Source organism: Myotis daubentonii, chromosome 4 (genome assembly GCF_963259705.1).
Source record: "Myotis daubentonii chromosome 4, mMyoDau2.1, whole genome shotgun sequence".
Lineage (NCBI taxonomy): Eukaryota > Metazoa > Chordata > Mammalia > Chiroptera > Vespertilionidae > Myotis > Myotis daubentonii.
In genome coordinates this window covers 35,717,544-35,743,634 of record NC_081843.1, presented here as the reverse complement: position 1 = coordinate 35,743,634, position 26,091 = coordinate 35,717,544, and the positions used below count along the sequence as shown (strand labels likewise).

The window sequence follows — 26,091 nt, the reverse complement described above, 5'->3', positions numbered from 1 at the left end:
AGGAGTACCCTAATTAAGTTAATAACAATGTACCTACCTATATAGTTTAAGTTTAAAAAATTTGGCTCTCAAGAAATTTCAATCGTACTGTTGATATTTGGCTCTGTTGACTAATGAGTTTGCCGACCACTGCCCTGGGGTGATAGTGCATTTACTGTGGGGCCAGCTAGAAAATGCCTGTTGATCAAGATCTCAACCTACAACCTCTGTCATCAAAGTACTGGTTGGGGATGAGACTGAGATTTGACAGTATTACTTACAAACGGGGGCACCTTTGCCGAAGAGTAAGAATAATGAGTTTTGCAGGTCCGGCATACTAGGCACCAATAAAAGCTGGTTCTCAGGTGGGAACACAAAATGGTGGGAAATGCTTAAAATGGTCGCTCTACCCCAATAAACGCCCGCACTCCTCAAGCCCCTGCCCCACGCGAGGAGAGTGGGGAACAACCCCGATGAGGTCTTGAAATACCCCGAGCAAAGTGGTGGCGGCTAATGCCTACGGTCCAGAACCAGACACTTCCGGGTGAGTGCGACCTTCGACCTCGGCCTAAGGAAGCGCTCCTTCACGCCCAGAGGACTCTACCGCCCTCTCCAGGCTAAGCTTGGCCCAGCCCAGCCTCCGTAGTTCCTCACAGTCGCGCAGTTCCCGCCCCAGAAATATCGCGAGCCTTCCGAGTTCGCCGTACCTTCCCATCATCCCCCTGTGCTCCCGGCCTTTCCCTCTTTGGTTTAGTTCCAGTTAGGGCCGCTCGGGTAGTAGTTTGTAGTTCGAGGTGCAGTTCCGCGAGTGACGCAGGCGCTGCGCGAGCGGCGCGCGCCGACCGCTCATCCTCGACTGTCCCGCTCTCATCGCGTCTCCTCGGCCCCGTAGCTGAGAGCCCGAATCTCCCTCTCACCCCCTTCCCGGTCCTCACCGCGCGCCCGAGGCAAGGGGCGGGCCCAGGTCTCCCAAAGAACCAGTACGTCGGAGTGCGAGACTAACGGTCGCGACCCTCCCAGGTGGGGGATGGGAGGGGCCTGGGGGCCGGGGCTGAGGCAGGAGGGAGGGACAGGCGCCCGGAGCCGATGGCGGGGCGGGGGAGTGGAGTGTGGGGGCGGTCCACCCGCCGGGGAAGAGGACTTAGGATGGCGGGGACCGCAGACGGCGGCCTTTGCGGGAAGAGGCGGGTGTGCTGCTCCAGAGGGGCGAGCCTTTCCTCTTCTCATCGTTGTCCAGCACCCTGAGCACCCCTGTCTGGGCCCCAGGCCCCCTTTGACGGCGCCATGGGTGACAGCGATGACGAGTACGACCGAAGACGCAGGGACAAGTTCAGGAGAGAGCGCAGCGACTATGACCGTTCGCGGGAGAGAGACGAGAGACGTCGAGGGGACGACTGGAATGACCGGTAAGACCCTTTTCCTCAGTTTTGCCCTCGTCTCATTCTGCTGCACTCCACCCTCATTGCCTTTCCTTTTTCATTTGAGGAGGGCAGACTGTGAAATCGTTCGTACTTGATTGTTTCATGGGGTTTGTTAAACCTAGTTGCTATTGGCCAAAGATTATTGAAATATCCAGAAGATCAAAGCAATAGGACTAAGACCGTTTGAGTATGGAAAAGCAATATTTATAAATGCACTTGAAACGTGTGCATGTTACTGTGGGTAAATGATACTTCAGAAAGGTTGGTTCAGACAAAGTATAGGGTTGATTTGAGTGGCGAGGTGGTCAGGCCAGTTCCCTGGCAGGAGATGGTTAAATTTCTTGTGGTTGTCCTGCCTAAAGTCAGAAAGATCTTTGGACAGTGATGGTTGAGTTCGACTGTGATGGGACTAGGTCTGATTCGCTAGTGATTAGCTTTCTGGGATATTCTTTTATTTTTTTTTGTAATTAAATCTTTATTGTTCAGATTATTACATTTGTTCCTTTTTTTTCCCCCCCCATAACTCCCCTCCTCCCAGTTCCCGCCCCACCCTCCGCCCTCACTCCCCACCCACTGTCCTCATCCATAGGTGCACGATTTTTGTCCAGTCTCTTCCCGCATCTCCCACATCCCTTTCCCCCCCAAGAATAGTCAGTCCATTCCCTTTCTATGTCTCTGGGATATTCTTGAGTTAATTATAGGTCGGGTGGCTTTCATTAAGAAACGTGATGTGATTTCAAAAAAAAAAACATCAAGATTAAGAGAAACTGTGGAAGATTTTGTTTTTTAAATATAAGAGGTGTCACCAACATCTAATAGCTGATGGCAGTGGCTCCATTTGGAAACATTACCGGAAAAAAAGCTTTTGCTGACTTATTGTGATAACAAATCATTCAGTCTGTAAGTCGGAGTGTCTCTCTTCACTGTAGAGACTCTGGCCCTTTGTTTTCTTTGGTTATTTTCTTTTTTTATATATATACTTTATTGATTTTTTACAGAGAGGAAGGGAGAGGGATAGAGAGTTAGAAACATCGATGAGAGAGAAACATCGATCAGCTGCCTCCTGCACACCCCCTACCGGGGATGTGCCTGCAACCAAGGTACATGCCCTTGGCTGGAATCGAACCCGGGACCCTTCAGTCTGCAGGCCAACGCTCTATCTGCTGAGTCAAACCGGTTAGGGCATCTTTGGTTCTTTTCTAAGAAAAAAGGAAAGGTGTTCTGGATTATGAAGATGAATAAGATGTAGTGTTTTAATTTATTTTTTATTTATCTTAAATATGGTTGTAAAAAGTTGATTTTCAGAGAGAGAGGAAGGGAGAGGAATAGAAAGAAACATTTATGAGAGAGGAACATCATGGCTGCCTCCTGCACACACCCTTACTGGGGATCCAACCCGGGGGTCTTCTTGGTTCCCGGGTCAACGCTCAACTGCAGAGCACACTGGCCTTTATTGCCCTTAAGGAGCTTACAGTCTTGGGGGGCAAAATGTTCTGGGGTGTATGCTACAAATGAGTACGTATGAGAGATCATCATAAAGATGGCGACCGTTGAAGGAACATCTTTTAAGGGAGGGGAACAGTGGTTGAGGTGGTGTATTGGGAGAGCTAAAAAGTAATGCTTATAGCAAGACTTGGGGAGATGAGTGCGAATTCCCCAGACATTGGTTGTGGATATAATGGGTGCAGAAAAGAGCAGATATTCTAGTTTTTTTAGAGTAGTGGTTCTCAAAATCCACGTGATCCACAGACCCTAGGGTGTGTGTGAGATTAATTACAACTATTTTTATAGTACCGTAAGTATTGTCATTTTCACTGCACAGTGACATTTGCACTGCTGGTGCTATAGCAATGGTAGGTAAAACTGCTGGTGCCTTAGCACAAATCAAGGCAGTGGCATCAAACAAAAACAAACAAAATAAATAAACCAAACCACTTACACTTAATGTCCTTGATGAAGCAGTAAAACTTTTATTAAATTGGATTCTCGCATTTACATTTTTTTAATACACATGACAAATGGGAAGTATGCATATAGGAGTAAAGTGGTTATCTTGAGGAAGAGCATTGTGGGATTAAACTGAGCTGAATAACAGGTTTTTTAAAATGTATTTTTATTGATTTCAGAGAGGGAGAGGGAGAGAGAGAGAGAAACATCAATGATGAGAGAGAATCATTGATCAGCTGCCTCCTGCACTCCCCCAACCAGGGATCGAGTCCACAACCTAGGTATGTGTACTTGACCGGAATTGAACCTGGGATCCTTCAGTCCACAGGCTGACGCTCTTCTCAGCTGAGCCAAATGGGTTAGGGCTTGTTTTTTTTTGTTTGTTTTTTTAGTTGTTTAAAAATCTGAACGAGCCCAGCCGGTGTTGCTCAGTGGCTGAGCATCAACCTCTGAACCAGGAGGTCCTGGGTTGATTCCCGTCAGGGCACCTGCGTGGGCTGCAGGCTTGATCACCAGTAGGGGGCGTGCAGGAGACAGCCGATCAATGATTCTCTCTTTGATGTTTCTCTCTCTGTTCCTCTCCCTTCCTCTATGAAATCAATAAAAATATATTTTAAAAAATCTGAATGAAAGTGTCAAACATTGGTTATCATATTTGGGTGTTTGGCAGAAATTTTCTTGAAAACAAACTAAGAGAATCTGTTACTTCAAGAAAAATTGTCACTTTTGTTCACAATGAGGAAGTGGAACTTTCCAGTGAAAATGGAAGTTTTGGAAAACTTGTATCTACCAATGTGACCTTGACAGCTTCCCACTATTTAAAGTCTTTTCTGAGGAAATAGGTAGTGATACTAATGAATTAATATTTTGATATTGTCTAAGGCAGTCGGCAAACTGGGGCTCGCGAGCCACATGCGGCTCTTTGGCCCCTTGAGTGTGGCTCTTCCATAAAATACCACGTGTGGGCGCGCATGCACAATGCGATTGAAACTTCGTGGCCCATGTGCAGAAGTCAGTATTTTGTAGAAGAGCCACACTCAAGGGCCACAGTTTGCCAACTACTGGTCTAAGGAGATGTGTCAAGATCCATTTAAAGATCAAGATAGCCCCAACCGGTTTGGCTCAGTGGATAGAGCATTGGCCTGCGGACTGAAAGGTCCCAGGTTCGATTCCAGTCAAGGGCATGTACCTTGGTTGCGGGCACATCCCCAGTAGGGGGTGTGCAGGAGGCAGCTGATCAATGTTTCTCTCTCATTGATGTTTCTAACTCTCTGTCCCTCTCCCTTCCTCTCTGTAAAAAAATCAATAAAATATATTAAAAAAAAATAAAGTAAAGATCAAGGTAGAAAAATGGATTTTAATATAGCAAACTACCTCTTATCAAGTTTTGGGTGGAACCAAGTAATATTCCCAGTTATCTGAAAAGGCTATTAAAGATTTCCTTTTTTAAAAAAATAGTTTTTATTGTTTTTTTGTGTTTTTTTTTTAAAGAGAGGAAGGGAGAAGAAATGAGAGAGAAACATGGATCAGTTGCCTCCCATATATGCCCTGACCGGGGACCGAACCCACAGCCATTTGGCATATGGGAACAATACTCCATTCAGCTGAGCCACCTGACCAGGGTTTCTTCATATTTTTCAAGCAACCAAATATCACAAAAGATTAAATATAGAAGCAAATATGAGAATCCAGCTGTCTCTGTTAAAGCAGGCCTTGAAAAGATTTATCAATATAAAAACTGTGACACTTTTCTCACTAATATTTTTTTGTAAAATAGCCATTTTTTAAAATATATTTTATTGGTTTTTTACAGAGAGGAAGGGAGAGGGATAGTGCCCGCAACCAAGGTATATGCCCCTGATCGGAATTGAACCTGGGACCCTTGAGTCCGCAGGCTGACGCTCTATCCATTGAGCTAAACTGGTTAGGGCTAAAATAGCCATTTTTTAATAGAAATCTGTAATACAACTTCAAATTTCTTTAGTAGAAATCTGTAATACAACTTCAAGTTAAATAGGTATTTTTTTGTTCTTATTTTGAATACAGTAAGTATTGACAGATATAATCCACGTAAGCAAAAACTCTTTAGTATTCAAACATTTTTAAGAGTGTAAGGGGGTCCTAAGACTAAGAAGTTTGAAAAACCTCTGGGTTAGAGCAAAGGATATTTTGTTGTGATGGGGATGGGGTACTAGTGACTGGTGGAGAGTCTAGGATGACAGCCAGGAACCAAGGTTTTGAACAGTGTTATGTACCGGCATTTAAGCAAGGGCATGGCATGATCGGATTTGTGTTTGAGAAAGATCACTGACTGTAGAGAAGGCGGGAGAGACCAGAGTCAGGTAAGCAGAACCCATGCTGCACTCAGAGGAGAAATGACCTAGGGGATGGCAAGGAAGAGGGCAGCTTTGATAGGCTTTGAGGCATAGGATTAACAAACCAATAACAAAGTCGTGGTGAGGGTGATACTTGATAACTGGGTACATGGCAATTTATGGATACGCTGAGCGTGGGAAACAGGAGGAGGGAAATAAGTTTGGTCCCATATGGTGGAAATAATAGGCTGAATTCCGACATGTTGAATTTAAGGTGACAATGGCCATCTTGTAGGTGATTATTAATATTGGTCTGGCATTCAGGAAAAAGGCCAGGCTGGAGGAAAGAGAGTTGACCCATTAGTTTGTGGGTAATGGCTGAAGTGATAGAAGTAGGCAAGAGTCTTTTTCTGTTTAGAGGGTAGTTTTATAATTTTTGGCTTTTAGTCTGGTGTCTCAGGATTGGAAGGTCCTGTTCAGGAGTGTTACCTTGGGATATCCAACTGTGTCTTACTTGCTGTTACTTGTTCTTATCTCCAGAGAGTGGGACCGTGGTCGGGAGCGCCGCAGTCGGGGTGAATATCGTGACTATGACCGGAATCGGCGAGAACGCTTCTCTCCTCCCCGCCATGAGCTCAGCCCCCCACAGAAGCGCATGAGGCGAGACTGGTGAGATGGCAACAGTCTGTCTTCCCTCACTTCTGCTGAGAACTTTGTCATTTCCTTTTCTCAAACTTCCTATAAACCCATTTTTTTTGTCCCTTTAAACCCTTGGGTGAGAGACCACAGTCCATGTCTCACCCTCTGTCCCATCCTCCTTTATGTTCCGGAGAGATGATTTTCTCCTCTGTCTGACTTTTGTGTCCCCCACCCTCAGGGATGAGCACAGCTCTGACCCATACCACAGTGGCTATGAGATGCCCTATGCTGGGGGGGGTGGGGGCCCAACTTATGGCCCCCCTCAGCCCTGGGGCCATCCAGATGTCCACATCATGCAGCATCATGTTCTGCCTATCCAGGCCAGGTAAAGATCTGCGGTTCTAGGGTTCTTGGGAGAAGGGAATTGTTGGGCTTGGGGAATGATTTGGGTTGCTGAAGACTGTGGCAGGAGGTGGGTTAGATACACAGAGTGCCTGTGGGGGTAGTAGCAGTTGGTGCGTGGGGTGAGGTCCATGTGGGCAAAGGAAGGGGGGCAGTTGGCTACCTCGGCCTCTCCAGCCTCCCACCTCTTCCCCCAAAACCAAGACTTCCTGACCATCTCCCCACCCTCCAGGCTGGGTAGCATTGCAGAGATTGACTTGGGTGTGCCACCACCGGTGATGAAAAGCTTCAAGGAGTTTCTCCTATCGTTGGATGACTCTGTGGATGAGACAGAGGCAGTTAAGCGCTATAATGACTACAAGCTGGATTTTCGGAGGCAGCAGATGCAGGATTTCTTCCTGGCTCATAAGGATGAGGAATGGTGAGTACCCCCACTTTCTTGTGGTCTTTTCCCTGGCACGTTTCCCCTGGCCCTGCCAGTGGAGCTTGCAGCCCTGTCCTTTTCCCATTTTCCCCAATCCAGAACTTCCTGGGGGGTGGGGTGGGGGATGGGAATTACAGCAGCATTGGCTGATGGGTTCTCCTCCTCACTTCAGTGTCTGCCACAGCCCCCTATCCATCTCCCTTCCCCACTGTCCTCAGTCAGTGGGACACCTCCAGGCAGCTGGCCAGAGCCACCTATTCCCTTGGGGCAGCAGACAGACTGCTTCCCCCCTTGCTGGATTTGGGTCATTGTCATCCCTGATCGCCGGGACCCTGTGTGGCTGTGGTGTCCTCCCAAAAGCAACGAGTGAATCCAGACAAGAAAAGCAAAGATCTCAGGGTCATTTGACAGAAAAAGAATTTTAATTTTTTTCTTTTTGTGGATGTTTTAATTTTAATCAACCATCTTTTCCCCCCTTCCTGCTCCTCCTCCTCCTCATCCTCTTTCTGCTCCTCCTCCTTGAAAAGAGCCAGAACTGGGAACTACACCCGCTCATCGACGGAGCTCGGAGCAAACCCACCTCCACCCCCACCATACCCAGCCCATACATGAGCCCCTGGGCTGAGCCGCACTGCCCCGGCCAGGCAGACAGGCAGGGCACTGCTGTGCACAATGCAGCAGTTTAGCTGAATGTGATTGCTCAGGCAGTTAGTCAGTCAGGGCCCCCACCGCGGAGTCCCGCGGGGGTGCGGCATCCGGGCCGGGACACCCCAGCCAGGAGCCAGCCGGTGGCCCACCTGCCAGCATGGGCCCTGGGCGCGCTAGTTAAATCTTGAGCTCTGTTTGACCAAGCGGCCAAGGTAAAGATCCTGGAGGTGATGCCTGCAGCTTTTCTTTCCTCTTATGCTCAACTTGTGGTTCTGTTATGTCTTTCACTGTCCTCCTCTTTCTCTGTCTCACTCTCATGTACTTTTCTCTCCCTGTCTCTGTTCTTGCTCCCAGCCTAACACTCCCCCCCCCCGGTTTCTCTGTCTGATCTTCCGTTTTTCCTTTTGTTTTTGATATCTGGGACTTTCTTATACTTTCTCCTTTTTCTCATACTTCATTTCTTGTTTTTTACCCCAAAGTCCTATTTTAAATGTATTCATGCTCTACCCTAACCCTCTACCCTTCTTTTCTCGCTCTCCCTGTGGGCAGTACCTGAGGTTAAAAGGGCACTTCAGTTTTTCCCTTTGGTCTTTCCCTGTACCTTCACCATCTGCTTATCTTCCCAAGGGGGGAATAATAAAGGTATCCTGCCTTTTTTGGCTTTTCCTATCTGGTAAATTTCAGGTTTCCCCCTGTCTTCCACCTAGGGATGAAGGGAGTTGGTGGGAGCAGTCCTCTTAATGACTCTAGTTTGGGGTTGGCAAGGAGAGGGTGGTTCTTTGGGGCCTATTATATCCTTAGCCTTCCTCTCAGAAGCTTTGGGAAACTACACTTTTTAAGTTAGTGTCTCCCAGAGATTTAAGGCAATTGATCTGCCTCTCTAACCCCGGCCCCCCTATAATCATTACTCTTCCCAAATCTAGAGCTCTTAGTTTCTGGCTCTCCCCCAAATCTTCTCAGAAAATAACCTTTGGTTTCTTTGGGGATATTGGGTGTTTTTATTATACCCCTCTCCCCAATCTCTGCTTTTATGATCTTTTATGGGTGTGAGAGGATGGGGAAAAAGTTCTGATTTTCGTGGGCCCCTCCCCAGGTCCTGGCCCTGGCCCCCAATGACTATTTTGTCTCTTCCCTCCCCACTTCCTTCATAGGTTTCGGTCTAAGTACCACCCAGATGAGGTGGGGAAGCGTCGGCAGGAGGCCCGAGGGGCCCTGCAAAACCGACTGAGGGTATTCCTGTCCCTCATGGAGAGTGGCTGGTTCGATAATCTTCTCCTGGACATAGACAAAGCTGATGCCATTGTCAAGATGCTGGACGCAGGTGTGTGGCTTGGTTTGGGCAGTGGATGTCTGGTGACCAAGGTCTTGGTTGGGAAATAGAAGCAGGTTGACAGAAAGCCAGAGGATGAAAGCTAGGACCATTGGATTGTGACTTCTGTTCCCTTTGTTGGTAGCTGTGATTAAGATGGAAGGAGGTACAGAGAATGATCTACGCATCCTGGAGCAGGAGGAGGAGGAGGAACAGGCAGGAAAGCCTGGGGAGCCCAGCAAGAAAGAGGAAGGGCGGGCTGGACCAGGCCTGGTGGATGGAGAGCGCAAGGCCAATGAGAAAGAAGACAAGAAAGAAGATGGCAAACAGGTCTGAGTGCTGGGGTCTCTGGGTGCTGCCTGTGAGTACCAGGGGATTGGAACTGTTTCAGTTGTGCTGGGGTCCACAGGAGCTAGAGCTAGAGGGCTGTGTATTGGGTGGGGGACAGGTGAACTTCTGGGCTCAGTTGTTGAGGGTGGGAGGGGTCCTCTGATAAAGGTTGTTGGGGAAATGGACATTCTCCTGACTGTCTCTACCTGTAGGTTGAAAATGGCAGTTCTAGTGATGACAAAACTAAGAAATCTGAGGGTGATGGGGACAAGGAAGAGAAGAAAGAAGACTCTGAAAAAGAAGCCAAAAAGGTAGAGGATCTCTTGCATGTGGTCAGTGTCTGGACTGGGGTCCTGGTAGTCTGGCTCATCCCCTCTTGCTGTGGCTCCCACAGAGTAGCAAGAAGCGGAATAGGAAGCACAGTGGTGATGACAGCTTTGACGAAGGCAGTGTGTCAGAGTCAGAGTCAGAGTCAGAGAGTGGCCAAGCTGAGGAGGAGAAGGAGGAGGCTGGTAGGTTTTATTTTCTCCCAGTCCATTCTCTTTCTATGAATGGTGGGGGAGGTGAGACGATGACATTGATGGGAGGGTGGCTTTTTGGGAGAGAAGGGCGTGGGGGAGGTGGGATGGGAGTTTGACAGCTTTTCTATCTCCTCCAAAATCAATAATAAAAACTAACCAACTCCCGCCATTTCCTGCATAGAAGAAGCACTCAAGGAAAAGGAGAAGCCCAAGGAAGAAGAAAGGGAGAAGCCCAAGGATGCTCCTGGGCTGGAATGTAAACCCCGGCCTCTGCATAAGACTTGCTCTCTCTTTATGCGCAATATCGCACCTAACATTTCCCGGGCTGAGATCATTTCTGTGAGTGGGGAAAATGGCATTGGGGGCAGGGACAACACCCAGGCTCCATGTTTTGCCCAAGGTCGGGTGGAGGAAGAATTTGGGAGGCGCGGGCGGTACACTAGTTGGGGAGAAGATAATCTGACACTGCTTCTGACATACATCCCTACTTCTGTAACAGGGAGGCTCCTTTCCTATGGGCCCATGCCTTTCCAGGGCCCATGCCTTTCCAGGGCTGGTCCTGGTTGCACCATTTGCTTTTAAATGCTGTTACTCTGAAGCTCTTTGTTGTTTTTTCCTTGTCCGAGTAAAGACTAAAGGCAGTTCCCTAGGGTCCTGAGGATAGGGGGGATTGAAGGAAGATGTGAATCCTTAAGTTACTAATGGGGTTTCTGTTCCTCTGCTTTTCCAGCTTTGTAAAAGATATCCAGGTTTTATGCGTGTGGCATTATCGGAGCCCCAGCCTGAGAGGAGGTGAGGGATGGAGAGAAGTGTGACCCTGGATACCTTGGAGAAAAGGTGCAGGGGGAAGGTTAATGGCCAACATCACCTTCACCCCAGGATTATGTTGACATCTTTGTTCTTGTTTAGGTTTTTCCGTCGTGGCTGGGTGACATTTGACCGCAGTGTTAACATCAAAGAGATTTGTTGGAATCTGCAGAATATCCGAGTGAGTACTAGGAGCAGGACTGTTTTGAGGAAGAAGTGCGGCTCTCTATGCTGCACACCTCCGAATGCTTTGTTCATTGGTTGCTTCTTTCATTCTGCCCCCTATTTCATCTGTTTAGTCTGCTTACATTAATTCTGTACTGTTGTCTCTGGGCTAGGCTCTGGGACTGTTTTGGTTAACACACCTGATCCCTGTCCTCAGGGAACTCAGTCTAATCACTGGTGCTCTCAATAGGGCCAGTCTTTTGAGTTGCTGCTTCTTGGGCAAGTGTTGGTAAGCTTTCTGTTCTTTCCAGCTCCGGGAGTGTGAGCTGAGTCCTGGTGTGAACAGAGACCTGACCCGTCGCGTCCGCAATATCAATGGCATTACTCAACACAAGCAGATAGTGCGCAATGACATCAAGCTGGCAGCCAAGCTGATCCATACGTTGGACGACAGGACCCAGCTCTGGGCCTCTGAGCCGGGGACACCTCCTCTGCCAACAGTCAGTGACTCTCCATAGAACTTTTTCAAAAGCAGCCAATACCCCCTCATCTGTGGGCATCTCTGGTCTTCCAGGAGAACAGATTGGTGTTAGTGATTATTTGTGGGCTAATGTGTAGAACAGATACAAACATGAAGACAAATCTTGAGGCAGTGGTAACAGGCCAAGTGAGCCTTGAATTCTTTCAGCCTCACCTTGCCTTTCAAATTAGTTTCCTAGGCTACCTACCCTAAGGGACTTTCTCTGCCTCACTTGCTTTTCTTCTCCCTCCCAACTAGAGCCTGCCCTCTCAGAACCCAATCTTGAAGAATATCACTGACTACCTGATTGAGGAAGTGAGTGCTGAGGAGGAAGAGCTGCTGGGGAGTAGTGGTGGGGCCCCCCCTGAGGAGCCTCCTAAGGAAGGAAACCCAGCGGAGATCAACGTGGAACGAGATGAGAAGCTGATCAAGGTGCCAGTGAGAGCAGAGTGAGATGAGAACTTGGCTTGGGGTGATATAGGGCGAGTGTGGGTGAACTCATGGCTTTTCATTTCCCTTAGGTTTTGGACAAACTACTCCTCTATTTGCGCATTGTGCATTCCCTGGATTATTATAACACATGCGAGTACCCCAATGAAGATGAAATGCCCAACCGTTGTGGCATTATCCATGTTCGGGGACCCATGCCACCCAACCGCATCAGTCATGGAGAAGGTGAGCTCCCCACCTGAGTCTCCTCTAGTGCCCCTTTCTCCCTAGCTGGTTTTAGTTCTGCTCTGAAGCAGTGCTCTGTCACCTTCTCCTCTAATCCCCTCCTTGCTTATTCCTTGCTCTGGCTTCCTTTTCAACCTGCTGTCTGCCTTTGTTCCCAAACCACAGTTCTAGAGTGGCAGAAGACGTTTGAGGAGAAGCTGACTCCACTGCTGAGTGTGCGGGAATCTCTTTCAGAGGAAGAGGCCCAGAAGATGGGTCGCAAAGATCCTGAGCAGGAAGTGGAAAAATTTGTCACCTCTAACACCCAGGAACTGGGCAAGGATAAGTGGCTATGCCCTCTCAGTGGCAAGAAATTCAAGGTCTGGGATATTAGTTATGGGATAGGTGGGAGGGAAGGGTGTTTATTATGGGGTCTGGGGAGTTAGGGAACTGCTTGTTCAGTTCTGACTCTTTCCTCTGCATCCAGGGACCTGAGTTTGTACGCAAACACATCTTCAATAAGCATTCGGAGAAAATTGAGGAAGTGAAGAAGGAGGTAGCATTTTTTAACAACTTTCTCACTGATGCTAAGCGCCCAGCTCTGCCTGAGATCAAGCCAGCTCAGCCACCTGGCCCTGCCCAGAGTAAGATACGATCCATGAGGGCAGGGGTCCTCAAACTTTTTAAACAGGGGGCGTTCACTGTCCCTCAGACCGTTGGAGGGCCGGACTATAGTTTAAAAAAAAACTATGACAAATTCCTATGCACACTGCACATATCTTATTTTGAAGTAAAAAAACAAAACAGGAACAAATACAATATTTGTATTTGCATGTGGCCCACGGGCCGTAGTTTGAGGACCCCTGCATGAGGGTCTGCCACATTCACTCTCCCTTGACTCTTCAAGGACTCCTGGTTCTTTTTTTAAAAAATATATTTTATTGATTTTTTGCAGAGAAGTAGGGAGAGGGATAACGAGTTAGAAACATCGATCAGCTGCCTCCTGCACACACACCCCCCCCTGCACTGGGGATGTGCCCGCAACCACGGTACATTCCCTTGACCGGAATCGAACCTGGGACCCTTGAGTCCACAGGCTTTCTCTCCACTAAGCCAAACTGGTTAGGGCAGGACTCCTGGTTCTTTATCCTGTTGTCCCCTGAAAAAGTTTCTGCCTTACCCCCTCTGGCAATATTCCTAACAGCTAGTTGTGTTCTGTCTCCCCCCAAACCTCCTTCCCCAGTAATTCATGTCCCTGTCTGTGTTGTACTCCCCCCAGGCCTGACTCCAGGACTCCCCTACCCACACCAGACTCCCCAGAGCCTGATGCCCTATGGCCAGCCCCGGCCCCCTATTTTGGGGTATGGAGGTAAGTATAGGAAGGTCTTGAAAGGGTTTGGTGGTTGTGAGGGGTTGGGAGAAAGCAGATAAGATAGTTGAGGTCATAGGTTCTCAACACCAATCTTTTTCATAGCTGGTGCTGTCCGCCCTGCAGTCCCCACAGGAGGGCCTCCATATCCCCATGCCCCTTATGGTGCTGGCCGAGGGAACTATGATGCCTTCCGAGGCCAGGGAGGTTATCCTGGGAAACCTCGAAACAGGTGAGAATGAGCTAAGATGTCCAAGTTTTCTTGCCCTCTTCAAACTGGGACCCTCAACTCTCATCCCATTTTACCTCTTTCTTATCTCACAGGATGGCCCGTGGAGACCCACGGGCCATTGTTGAATACCGTGACCTGGATGCTCCAGATGATGTGGATTTCTTTTGAGCCATCGACTTTCCCTCACTCTCGGTACCATCTGTACTTGTGACTGCCTTGTCCCATCCAGCTCTTCAGAATTTTTTGTACGTCCAGCCCTACTGCCAATAAAAGCACTTCCGCAGTGATTCCTGACCAAGTGTATGTTATATACCTCCCCAAATCCTCCCAAACATTGGCTGGGGCAGTGGTTGAGCCGGGCCTTGTCACTTTATTGATGCCAAAGTTTCCAGGCTCTACTGGGACTTCCTGGGGGCCTGGCATCCTGCAGTCTCTAAGCCTCTGCCCTTGAGAGTGTGTGGGGCCGGAGACAGTCCTGTTTTGGGAAGTCTCAGTCCTGGGGAGGCAGCTGCTTTTCAGAGTTATGGCTGGTCAAACACAGGTTGTAGAAGGACTTGGAGTCAAATGTTGTGCTCACCTCTCGCCAGCCCACCCACCCAGCAATCTGTAGTTCAGTGGGGTTTTTTGGAGCACCCCAGCAGTGAGGGTCCAATACCAGGACGAAGGCTTTGGTGCCCGGCCCCAGACAGACTCCCAGCAAGGCCTTAGACTGGGCATCCGCATCCCCCCCAACCATTACAGGCCCTCCGCCCCCTGCGAAGTGGGAGTGAAGTCTCTCCAGCTCCCCCTGAAGCCCAGCTCCACGGGGAACGTGGCATAGGCGCCCCTGGGGTCCTCTGAAGTATTCGAGGCAGAGGCTGGCCTCTACACAGCCGATCCAGTCCCTGGAGCCGCGGAACCCAGGGGGCTTGTCACCCATGTCCTCCAACGCGGCCTGCACGTCCATCAATCCGGGAACACCCACAGGCCGGCCATGTGGCCACGAGCACAGCGTCTGCAGAGTTCGGTATCCGCAGCCCCAGCCCCGGTCGTCCAGGCCGTCGCAGCCATAGTGATAGTAGAGGTAGTGGCCCGAGAGGATGGCCAGGCGAGCGGGGCCGCGGGCGGGCGGCGCAAGGCCCAGATGTACGTCCTTCAGTGGCTCCAGGGCGGTGGGCAGGAGCAGAGCTGCCGAGTTAGGGCAGAAGTAGCGTCTGGCGGCGTGGAGCGAACTCCAGGGAGAATTCAGGATCGAGCACTTCCTCTCGGCCCGGCCGGGTCTTGGGCGGGTCCTGGGCGAGCTGCGGGCAGGACCGGCGCGCAGGTTCTGGCAACAATAGCGCTGGGCAGCACGGGCAGCACGAATCTGGAGGTCGCACCGCTAGGCCCTGCGGACCTGGTGGCCTGTAGGGTTCCCACAATGCACCGCTGCCCCGCCCCACCGCACCTCCCTTCTTACTGCGCAGACGCGAGTTCTCCTTGCGAGTTCTCCTTGCGGGGTGGCGCCTGGTGTCCCAGCGACCACCCCCATCCCTGAGCCCAATTGGCTGGGCTTTCTGCCCTACCGCCCCCAGTCGCGCACACACCTTTGGCTGTAACAGTTTATTGGCAGCCCGGAGGGGCGAAGGCACCGTGGGGTAGGGGGCTCGGCCGAGACATGCAGAGGACCAGGAGCCCCGGGGGAAAGTTGGGGTGGGTCTAGGGCTCCTCTGTAATATCCCAGCCCTTAGATAAATAGTATATACAACTTGGGGACCGGGGGGGGGGGGCGGATAGGGCGGCAGAACGTGGGGGTCCCGCCTGGGTCACAGGTCTGAGCAGCGATCCTGCTTGCTGTAATGGTCAAACTGGTTCTTCCAGTGCACCATGTAGGAGCTCCAGCGGTGGAACTCGGCCTTCCACTGGCGCTCCGCCTCGTCCAGCGTGTCTGCGGCCAGGGCGCCCGACAAGTGGGTGGGAGGAGGACGTGGAGAAGGTCGGGTGGGGGTTGTGAGTGCAGGAGGACACAGGAGAGGCACGTGGGATGGTGGAAAGAGGATCAGGTAGATATGAGAAACATGAGAGGCCGGGGAGGATGAGGGTGGAGGTGGGGCCAGAGGAGGATTGGCGGGAGGGAGGAGAGAGGGGGGGAAATGACCGAAGACAAGGGGACCGAAGGGATCAGGGGCGGGGAGCATCCGTGGGTGGATGGGAAAAAGAGAAGAGACAGAAACGGTTGACGGTTATAGCCCCACGGGGAGTTGCTAGCTAGCCCCGAGTCTTCCCTCTCCCCCCAGCACGTCTCAGGCTCCAAGGAATCATTTTATAAAAAAAGGAAATGGGCTTTTCCATTTAAACAACAAAGGCGTGAGTCCCTGAGACGGATCGTAGGTCAACCCTCCCCCATGCCCTGTCCAGTGTGAGCTTTTTGGTTTGAAGGGGAGGGGCGCTGGGTCGGAGATCCCTGAGTGGGGCCCTCCCCCCGGCCCGACCACTCATTAGAAGAGGGGCCCCCAGAGGCCGGAGGGGGAGGAGGCCGTGGTCACAGCCGCTGGAGCCGGGAGAGGAGGAGGAAGAGGAGAAGGAGGGGCAGGGGGAGGCCGGGCCTGGGCCTCGGGGCAGCCTCCCCGTGGGCGGGGCCTGGGCAGGTGCTGGGAGCCTTCGAGGCTGGTGGGGAGAAGAGAGGGGTTACACCCCGCCCGCTTCCACTCCCCCCTCTCTCTCCACGCCCCATTTCTGGCCCCTGGGCCCAGCCCCTACCCGCTGGCCCTACATACCGGTGGCGCTGAGCAGTTTGGGTAGGAAGCCATTCCAAAAGGCGCAGGCCTGGGCTCGCAGCCCCCGCCGCACCTCCAGAGGCCGCAGGTTTAGGCTCACGTACTGCTGCGATACCCCCGTGTACTGTGGCCACTGCGGGGCTTTAGGGTCCCGGGGGTCATTGGGGTCCCTGTGTAAAAAAAGGGAAGGCTCAGCCGCAGTCAAGCCTGCCCCGCCCTGAGGTTGGGGGATGGAGATGAAGAGGAGGCAGGTGCTCCCAGACCCCATGCCCTCCTAGCTCCAAGGGGAGCCCCATCCCTTCCCTCCCACTGCTGCTTTAACCCTTCTTTCTCTTCTCCGGTATCCCTCATCATCTGGAGTCTTCCCTTCCTCCTGCCCTCTTTCTGTCTCTCCTCTCCATTTCCTTCCGTTTTCCTGCCCCATCGTTGTCTTTGTTTCTCTCATTTAAAAAATTGGTGATTTATTGAGCTCTTGTTATGTAACCAGGCCCAGTCCTATCTCTACAAACATCGCATTTACTTTTGACAACACCCATGTGACATTGGATTTATTGTCCCCTTCTTCAGACAGGTAAACCGTGTGCGTGTGTGTGTGTGCGCGCGCGCGTCCCCCCACCCCCCCAGTGCATGCCAGATAATAAAATCACCACTGATCTAAGTGACCCAGCTTTACAGTTCACACTCCTGACTGCTGTTGGAATTCTGTCTCTCCTTGTCCATCTCTTCTCTTTGCCTCCCTCCATTACTGTCCTTGATTCTTCAGGATCTGCCACCCCACTTTCTCCTTCCTTTCTCTCCCGTTCCCCTTTGTCATTCTCTCCCCCTTTGTCTCCTTTCCTTTGTGAACTCTCCCCTCTCTTTCTGGCCCTTCCTCTCTGTCTCTGCTTGTCTTCCTCCCCCTTTCTCTTTGTCCTCCCAGCCTCCCTGGCTCCCGGAGGCCATCCGCCCTTTGGCACTGCTAACCCTGTGCGGGCGAAGTTGGCCCAGTATTTCATCAGCCGCTGGGCAAAGGCTCTCTCCTCAATGGTGTAGTTTAGCGAGGGTTCCAGAGGGAGCCCAAAGATGAACTCGATCTCGTAGCCGTGGGGCACCCCCATCCAGGGGGGCCAGGAGAGCGTAGATGCACGATGTTCAAAGATGTAGGCATAGACCTGAGCACCCTGGGCGGCCAGTCGCCCAGCCAGTTGAACCACAGGGCACACGACATTGTGGTCACCCACCACATCACTCATGGCCTCCCTCAGGCGGGCTGGGTCCTCAGGGTGCAGCCAGTCTGTATAATGCAGGACCACAGCCTCGGCAGCCAGGTCACTCACCTGGGGGACCCCGACCCGCACCCCGGCCAGGAACTGGGCCCGGCTGATGAGAGACTCGTTGTCTTTGCTGAAGCCTGGGGCCCCGTAAACCAGAAAATAGGAGCCCTCATCCTTCACCACACCCACCAGCACCTGGGGGAACAGGATGAAGGAATGGGGTGGGGGTGGAGGCAGACACAGACAGACAGGCAGACAGAAACAGATGGACAAAGAGTCAGAGAGATGGACAGTTCCAGACCCAGAACCATGGAGGAAGAGAGTATGAGATAGGGGGACGGAGAGGAGAAAATACACCCACATTTTCTTTCCTCTCTGTCCCACGGGCCACCCTGGGATTGAGCCCTCAGGGAAGAGAAGCCTTTGCAAGTGGGTCTTGAGGAGCCCTCATGCCTGGGTCCCCAGGGGTAGGGTGGGAAAGTGGGAGAACAGGCATAGAGGAACCAGCTCTACCCCCTCCAGCCACTAGTCACCTGCAGGCCGTGGAAATCTCCAGCGTTGATGAGGGCCTCCGGGGTATCACTGAGGAAGTCTCCATCTACCACAGGCACAAAAGAGAAGCGGAAGACACTTTCCTGAGGCAGCACATGCCACTCGTGGTCCACCAGGTCCTGAGCTGGCCGTGTCCGCAGGCAGGTGACCAACTCTGTGTCATTGCTACCAGGCCCACCTGGGGGGCAGCCTATGAGTCGAGCCAGCAGTGTGGCCCTGCGGCGGGCCTCTCCCATGCTCACCGTAGCCCAGGGCCCGTTGGGTGCACCGCTTTGCAGCACAGCCCTGTGGAACAGGTCCCGGCTGGGTGGGGACAGCAGGTGCATGCCCACAGAGGCGGCACCTGCACTTTCCCCAAACAGAGTCACCGACATCGGGTCCCCCCCGAAGGCTGCCACGTTCTCCCGCACCCATCGCAGGGCCAGCCTCTGATCCAGAAGACCCACATTGCCCGGTGCCTCCCGGCTCCCTGGTAGGGCCAGGAAGCCAAAGGCTCCCACCCGGTAGTTCATGGATACCAGCACAGTCCCCTCCGCCTGGGCCAGGAAGCGCCCATCATACACGTCCAGCGAGGAGGCCCCACTGTAGAAGCCACCCCCATAGATCCAGACGAGGACAGGGGTGGGGGTCTTAGGCCGAGGGTACGGTGTCCACACGTTGAGGTAGAGGCAGTCCTCACTCAGCTCACGGTTTGGGTTCCACATCTCGGTGCCCTCAAAGCCAGGGTACAAGGTGTCCACGTATTGGTAGCAGACACTTTGGAAGGCGGTGGCATCTCGCACCCCTGGCCAGGGTCGCTTGGGCTCCGGTGGCAGAAAGCGACGGGGGCCTACGGGTGGCTCTGCGAAGGGGATGCCCAGAAAAGCAGAGACAGGGCCCCCAGGGGCCATTAGGCGGGTGCCCCGAAGCCGGCCCCCACGCACCATCACCAGCAGCTCCGGGTCCTCTGGGTGCTCAGCCTCTGCCCCTCCTCCCAGGAGGAAGAGGAGGAGGAGGAGGAGAAGTGGGAACGATGGGAAGAGAGTATGCAGGGGACACCATGGGGGCCTCATGGCTGCCAAGGCAGGCAGATGGCTGCCAAGGCAGGCAGGCGGCTGTTAGGAGAAAGAAAGGCAGAGGGTGAAGGCCTGAGGCTGCCAGGAAGGGATTAGATAACACTCTTGCCCAGGGGTTATCGCTAAGCTGCAGAGGAGGTGGGGCAGGTTGGCAAAGAGGAGGAGAGAAATGGAGGGAAGGAGACAGACAAGCAGAGACAAGGACACAGGCAGACAGTGAGAAGCCGGAGGGACAGAGATCAGGTCCATACGTACCCAGACAGACAGACAGATGTAAGGAACGGATGAGACCTGCCAAGCATGCCCTCCCTGACCCACAGAGCACCCACCGCCCTCACCTCCTTCCCCCCGCTGGGTGGGCTGGATTGGGCCCAGTGTGAGCCTTGTGGGCACCCGCACCAGAGGCTGCAGTCCACGTAGAGGCCACCCGACAGGGGTGGAGCCCTCGATGATGGGAGGTGCCAATGGGGGCGCGTGCGGTGGCGTGAAGGCACAGCCTCTCCTGCGTTGGCCAGGGCTGGGGCCCTGGAGGGTGGGTTTGGCATTCAGGGTGTGGGAGCCGCAGGGCACCCCAAATCCTGCCTACCCCACACCCTGCCCCGCCCAGCCCGCCTCGTCCACTGTCTGGCACAGCGTGCTGGTACCCGTGGGTGCCCATCAGTTGCGCACCCCTGTCGCCTAGCCTCCGCGAACGGGTTCGCCAGCCTCGGACCCCAGGACTCGTCCCTCATTCGTCTGATGATGCTGTGCACACTGCTGCCAGCGGGGGGCAGTAGAAACCGATAAAATAACGGCGCTCCCCGCCCCAAGCAAAGGAGCAGAAAACTTGGGGCGGGGGTCTGGAGGCTGTAGAGGTCTGAAGGGCGAACCAGGACGCCTGTGTTCTCCGAGCTCCGGAGATCCCCCGCTGCAGGGGGTGGGGGCGCTATTTTGGGGCCGCAGCTGCTGTGGTTCCGGCATCTCCAGCCAAGGGATCAAAATTCCCTGGGTCGGAACTCCCCCCTTCTCGCGGCGGTCACCCCTCACCCAGCCCCCGCCGCCCTGAGCTGGGGTGGTGGCGGGGCTGAGATTATCTAGGAAACCCGAGTGGGGCTAATTATAACTCGGGGCTTCCGCTGAGCCTCCCCTTCCCCCAAAATAGAGACGGAGTCCCCGTGGGAGGGGGGTGCCTGGGCCAGGCAGGGGGCTGCGGCGGGGCTCTGGGGTCGCGGGATCGGCGGGGTGGGTGGGGGTGGGGGTGGCAGCCGGCCGCCAGGAACCTGCGCGGCCCGGGTTCCGCCCTCGGCAGGGGGCGTCCGTCTCCCCGTGGCCTCAGACTTGAGGACTAACGGGGTCCTGGGCGCTCGGGGGTCCCCACGGGAAAGCGGGAGCTGCGGCGGCGGCCAGCCCTCCGGGGTGCCGGCTCCCGCACCGGCAACCGGACGTCTTCGGCGGCGAGCTTAGCGTCAAGGCTGAGGGTGGGCGGCGGGTGGGGGGCGTCTCCGGGCGTCCGATTAGGGGCCTGGATCCCTCCGGGAAGGCGCCGTGTCCCACGGGCCACGGGCGCGGGGAGGGGGTCCGGAGCGGGGCGGGAGACTCACCTGAGGCGGCCGAGCCGGGCCGGGAGCGGGAGGCGGCCGCTGTTCCCCCGCGCAGGCTGAGCCGACTCTGACAGCCGCCTCCGGCCCCCCGCACACACCCCTCCGGCCCGCACCGCGCCCCCGCCCACTGTCTCCGCCCCCGCCACTCCCCACCGCCCGGGGCTGCCACCTCCTCTCCCTCCCTCCCTCGGAGCGGAGACACGGAGACCCTGGGGCCCAGACGGACGCCCGTGACAGCCGCCGACAGACGCACAGACGCGCGGTGACAGACGCGACCCAAAGGCCCGGCGGTGGCGGAGCAGACACCCGCAAGGACAGACGAGCAGAAGCGCGCGAGACAGACACGCGCAGACGGACGGTCTCATGCAGTGACAGCCGCGGACAAACGCAGGGACAGACATTCACAGACGGACACTCTCGGACACGGTGGGCGACAGCTTCGTTCGGGGCTGGGGACCGGATCCATTAGCATCCCCGGCCCCGACGCAGCCGGGATGGCAGGCGGGGCCCGGCCGTGAAAGTGTGGCGGAGGCCCCCTCCGAGGCCCCGGTGGCCCCGGCGGAGAAAAGGTGACATGGGACACTCTTGGGCGCAGCGGTGGAAATGAACATGTGCACATAAGATCACAAGTGGAAACGAAGGGGACCCCCTGAAGGAGAGGAGGGGGAAGGGGCTCGGGGAGGGAAGGTCAAATGGTGGCATGCAAAGGGTGCGGGGCGAGCCCGCACTCCGCCGCAGTGGAAACTTCGGGAACCCCTTGGGTGGGTTTGCGCTGTTCCGACGGGTGACCTCGGACGTTCTTCCCCGGGGTCGGGTAGGGGCATGACATCACTAGGCCAGGCTCTCATTGGCTGCCGCAGCGCGCAGGTGGGAGCGGCCTGGCGGGCGCCCCCAGACTGTTCTGTGAGAGGCCGGAGCCGCACGGACCACCCCGTCCCGACCTCGAGGGGGTCGCCCGTGGGAAAGTGCGGCTGTGGCGGCATCTCACGCTCGAGGTGAGGGCGGAAATGTGTGAGGCGGTGCCCGCATGACCGCGTCGCGCGAGGTTGCCCTGTGCTCTCGGGGTGGCCAGCTCCAGGGCCGCCTGGCGCGGGCGGGCGCCCTGGAGTGCGTGCGCGCGCGCGCGCGGTGGTGCGGGGCGCCGCGTGGAGCAGGCGGGCGCGCGCGCATGCTCATTCAGCTGCCTAGACCCCCGCAGCGCCCGGCCCCGTGTCTGCCGCGGCGAGGGGCTGAGTGCACTGGATCGGGGTCTCGCGAGTGTCGCGGGATCCGCCCGAGTGCTTTCCCCGGGGCTGCGGGGTCCTGGTCCTCCAAGCTGGGCGCCCCGCACCCAGCCCGCTTGGGCGCCCCGAGGGAACCGGTTTCCGCGAGCCGGGGACCCTCGCTGAGTCCCAGTGATGGCGACTTTTGAGCTCGGCGTGTCAGCATTTTGAAAAACCCTAACTTTAACTCTGGTGCCGTGTCACATGTAGAAATTTTTTGATATTTGCAACCATAGTAAAACAGACATATTTTTGATATTTATTTTATATATTTAAATGCCATTTAACAAAGAAAAATCAACCAAAAAAAATGAGTTCTCGTGTCACCTCTGACACGCTTGTCATAGGTTCGCCATCACTCAGTCTGTTCTCCGCTTAAAGGCGGTGGCCGCCAGGTGGCGCGGAAGACAGCCGCTCGGGCCTCGGAGACTGGGATGGGATGCGGAGACGAACCCGCGTCATCTCTTCCCACCCAAATCCCTTGCAAGGACACCGAGGTTCCCTGTATTCGGCCTTCAGCGCCCTGGTTGAGGGCTCTCTAGTGGTTAGACCATGTCCCCTGTCATTAGGGCTGCGGGAGGTGCTAAGGGACGGGAAAATGGACAGTTGGCGTAGCTGCAGGAGAAAAGGATCTGAGACAGGTTTCCCAGCGTGGTAATTATGAATTATTAGAATGATAAAAGTCAACTACGAATGAACGAGCAGAGGTATGCTCCAGGCCTAAGGCTGTGTAGATTTTTGATCTGTAAAGGCCCAGACAGTGTTGGGGGCTTGCCTCCCTGTCACTCTCCAAAAAGGGCTGTGCCACACAAGCGCCTCACCGGACTTCTCTCATCAGGACTCCCTAGGCCTATACCACGAAGCTAGGGAAGGCAGCGAGGGACAGCTACTAGCCCAGGGTTATCATGAACTAGTGATACCTTAGATAATTTAGAAGATGAAAGGACAGGGCATGTTCTGGGAGCTGGCCCAGCAGAGACTGCCTCAGACAGGTCAGTGTTGAACACACTGCCGTTGGAATCAAGGACAGGACACACATGGAGGGCTGCAATCTCCCAGGGAGACAAATAACAGAAAGATCCTAGATTTATGTGGGTGATGGTAAGTGGATTTAGACAGAAAAGGTGTCCAGATGTGTCTTCGGAGGCTGGAGTGGAGAGCAAGGACAAGGGCACTTCCTGCCTGGTTGGGGATGGCATCAGAGAGGCAATATCTGTGAGGGGTCCCTAGGAGGTAAGGGCAAGGCAGGTTGTGGAGCCTTCTGAAGCCAGTCAGAGCTATTCCTTCCAGGGGTGGGTAGGGGTGGGCACTATAGAAAGTCAGCCGGCAGAAGAGGGAGGGGGAAGTGGAGTTTCCAAAGATGCTCGAGAATCTGGGGCAGGAAGAGGATGCAGCCATTTATTTCAGTACCCACTCCCCAGGCCTGGGGAGATGGGAAGAAGGGCAGGCGGGCCCAGGAGGGGGGTATGGGGGCTATGGGGGTGTGGGTGGGTTGGAGTCTGAGGAGGTATCCTACTCCTGGGGCCCCTCGTGTACTTCCCCAGACCCTGGGTCAAAGAGGGGTCAGTTGAATGTTCAGTCAGATGAACCTGCAAGACTGCATGGAGTTCTAGGGCACGCAGCCCTGTGCCTGAGAGGGAGGTGTTGCAGGAGGCCAGGGCTCTACAGCTGCAAGCAGCTCTGGGAGATGTGCCCATGGGCCACGGGTGTCTCCTCAGCCTGCAGTTTGTCCTGGGATTGTGAGGATGGAGGAGACCATGCAGATGGTGTTTCCATTTCAGAGAGTTAGAAAAAATTTTTAAATGTATATTTATTTTTTTAAACAGTGATAAAATACACCTTTCTTTACTTTGTTGAGTCAGAGGGTTATAAAAATGATTGCTAAAGTAGATATCAGGCAAACAAAAGTTCTTTAGAAGTCTAGTTGCCATGGAGTTTATTTAAACTAAGAGAAAAAGATCAATGTTTTCATGCAATACATGCTTGGTTCTTTAAATAACAATCATGACAAATAACAGAAAGAATTAAGGAATGCTGCACTTGTGATCCATACAAAGCACCAACATTTTGAGTTGTACATAATTTAAAGAAATGTCTCAAATACTTTTTTGAAATTCTGTTGTAGCCAATACATGAAGGCATGCCTTCAGTGGGTGTAGGAATGCAGTTTAGAAAAGAAAGAAAAAAAATCACACTGGAACTACTTTATTTCTTTAAAATCACTGAGTAAGAAAAGCAACATTGAACCACTATACTGATTTGACACAACTTCTATACAGTACCTTGACTGAAATCCAAGGGCATAAGTTAAGACTCTCCTCCTCTATCTATATACGTAGTCTATATATATAAAAGTATAATATGCAAATCGACCAGACAGTGGAATGACCGGTTGCTATGATGCACACTAACCACCAGGGGGCAGACACTCAACGTAGGAGCTGCCCCCAGCCCGCAGGCCCTGATCGCTGGATGGGGGTCTGCTGGCCAACCTCTTGGTCCCTCCCCTTGCCCGATGGGGAACAAGGAACCAGGGGTGGGTGGCAGCAGACCTGGGTGGCACCAGGCCAAGGCGGGTGCGAGCAACCAGGGCCCCAATCACCCTGCCAGTCGCCCCACACACAGAGGGCGACCGGCGTTGGTGGTGGGGGAGAGGGGGGGAACGGGGCTGGCTGCCAGCAGCCAGCAGCCGGGGATTGGCCCTGATCACAGGCCAGGCCTAGAGACCCTACCTGTGCACTAATTTCATGTGCCGGGCCTCTAGTTTCTAATAAACAACTACATGGTAAACTTACGACTTTTCCCCCTGGATTTTACCTGGAAGTGGCCTTTCAAATTTTTTATTTAAAAGAGGACAGGTTTGGCACTTTTATACTGATGTTACCAAATATTTCTTGGGATCTCAGGAAGATTCATATTCTTTACAGCTGATACAGCATGGGCTGGAACTCCCTTTAAGCCAGCCTCAGATTTCTCCAGTTATTTTTTTACATCAATTTATGTAACAATCTCATTCATATTAGTCTCTAATACCATTCCCTCATCACCATCTTTGTAAGAATGTTGTGAGCCTTGCTTACATGGAAAATGGAATTCAGTTCACAGACAGTTTCAAAACACTTGTGTAATGTTTCCACAAATACTTGAATTATATCTCCAATGCCAAGTTCACTGTTTGAAAAATCCATACAGTAGACAAAAGATAACATTGCATAAATGTCTGTAAATCAGTTTGTTGTCAGCTCCTCCAATTAATTATTATCCTTCCAGGAAATTGCAAACATTTTTATCTCTCTTAGATACCAAGTGGAATGTCTTCCTGATGGTTTGCTGCTGCCTATCTTCTCTGTAAGGCTGGTAGAATTTGGAGAGCTGTGGCTTTATGTGGTTGTTGAGGATGAGGATTGCCTTGTTCATGGCTGAGCTGGTGGACCAGGTGAGCGCTGAGGGCCAGGGCTGGGGTGGGCTCTCAGCTTCGCCTCAGGATCTCACTGGTGATCCTTTCCCTCAGAGAGTTTTTAAATTTCAGGGGACCACCCAAGAGAGCCAGAATAAAGGGTGCAGGTGTCAGGGCATTGGAGTAAGCCCTAGACCTGAGGTACTGATTCCTGGGTTCCCTCGTCCAGTGTTCTCAGTGAGACCTCAGGAAAGTCACTACTTGTCTGGGCCTCAGTTTCACCATGTGTAAAATGGTGCATTGGACTTGAGTGTATGTCAGAATCATGGGGGCCATTTAGAGGGACTGATCTGTTTGGTGTTGAGTGGAGTCCTTAAGTCTGAATTTTTTAGCAAGTCATCAGGGCAGTCCCATGAGGGTGCTGTGAGCACCGCATGAGGAGAAATGCTGGATTAGGTATCCCTACAATCAGTTCAGACCAATCTCCTGAGGACTGACAGACTGTCTGGGTCAGCAGGAAGTGCTGTGGACAGTCAGTGAGTACAAGAACGAATAGGGACACCCCTGGGCATGAA

At 53.3% G+C, this 26,091-nt stretch overlaps 3 protein-coding genes and 1 pseudogene across 15 annotated transcripts; 1 reads left to right on the top strand and 3 right to left on the bottom strand.

Annotated features, from left to right (window-relative positions):
- Positions 1-704: 704 nt before the first annotated feature.
- On the top strand, positions 705-13,969 carry SRRT (serrate, RNA effector molecule). 9 transcript variants are annotated; one of them, XM_059693600.1, is made up of 20 exons: positions 705-999; positions 1,246-1,385; positions 6,203-6,331; positions 6,540-6,686; positions 6,936-7,124; positions 8,927-9,096; positions 9,230-9,414; positions 9,627-9,725; positions 9,809-9,926; positions 10,120-10,274; positions 10,666-10,727; positions 10,845-10,923; positions 11,219-11,407; positions 11,686-11,859; positions 11,949-12,102; positions 12,268-12,461; positions 12,569-12,725; positions 13,361-13,450; positions 13,556-13,682; positions 13,775-13,969. In XM_059693600.1, exons 2-20 carry the CDS (start codon positions 1,264-1,266, stop codon positions 13,848-13,850), a joined length of 2,616 nt encoding a protein of 871 aa, XP_059549583.1. In that variant the 5' UTR covers positions 705-999; positions 1,246-1,263; the 3' UTR covers positions 13,851-13,969. The 9 variants fall into 9 exon arrangements, with proteins under 9 accessions (XP_059549583.1, XP_059549581.1, XP_059549579.1 ...); XM_059693598.1 differs by having other exon boundaries at positions 13,349-13,450; XM_059693596.1 differs by having other exon boundaries at positions 706-959; positions 10,117-10,274; positions 13,349-13,450.
- Positions 13,967-15,192, bottom strand: UFSP1 (UFM1 specific peptidase 1 (inactive)). The gene is made up of 2 exons (XM_059691964.1): positions 15,121-15,192; positions 13,967-15,042 (listed from the first exon to the last, which is right to left on the bottom strand). The coding sequence occupies exons 1-2, from the start codon at positions 15,190-15,192 to the stop codon at positions 14,173-14,175; spliced, it is 942 nt and encodes a 313-aa protein (XP_059547947.1). The 3' UTR covers positions 13,967-14,172.
- Positions 15,193-15,594: 402 nt separating this feature from the next.
- ACHE (acetylcholinesterase (Cartwright blood group)) lies at positions 15,595-21,014 on the bottom strand. Of its 5 annotated transcripts, none has more exons than XM_059693604.1 (7): positions 20,858-21,014; positions 19,947-20,033; positions 19,616-19,802; positions 18,204-19,316; positions 17,381-17,865; positions 16,418-16,587; positions 15,595-16,307 (listed from the first exon to the last, which is right to left on the bottom strand). In XM_059693604.1, the coding sequence occupies exons 2-7, from the start codon at positions 20,006-20,008 to the stop codon at positions 16,183-16,185; spliced, it is 2,142 nt and encodes a 713-aa protein (XP_059549587.1). In that variant the 5' UTR covers positions 20,009-20,033; positions 20,858-21,014; the 3' UTR covers positions 15,595-16,182. The 5 variants fall into 5 exon arrangements, with proteins under 5 accessions (XP_059549587.1, XP_059549588.1, XP_059549590.1 ...); XM_059693605.1 differs by having other exon boundaries at positions 19,947-20,030; XM_059693607.1 differs by having other exon boundaries at positions 19,677-19,802; positions 19,947-20,030; positions 20,858-20,979.
- Positions 21,015-24,959: 3,945 nt separating this feature from the next.
- LOC132233250 (AP-3 complex subunit sigma-1-like) lies at positions 24,960-25,536 on the bottom strand (annotated as a pseudogene).
- Between the last annotated feature and the right edge of the window lie 555 nt (positions 25,537-26,091).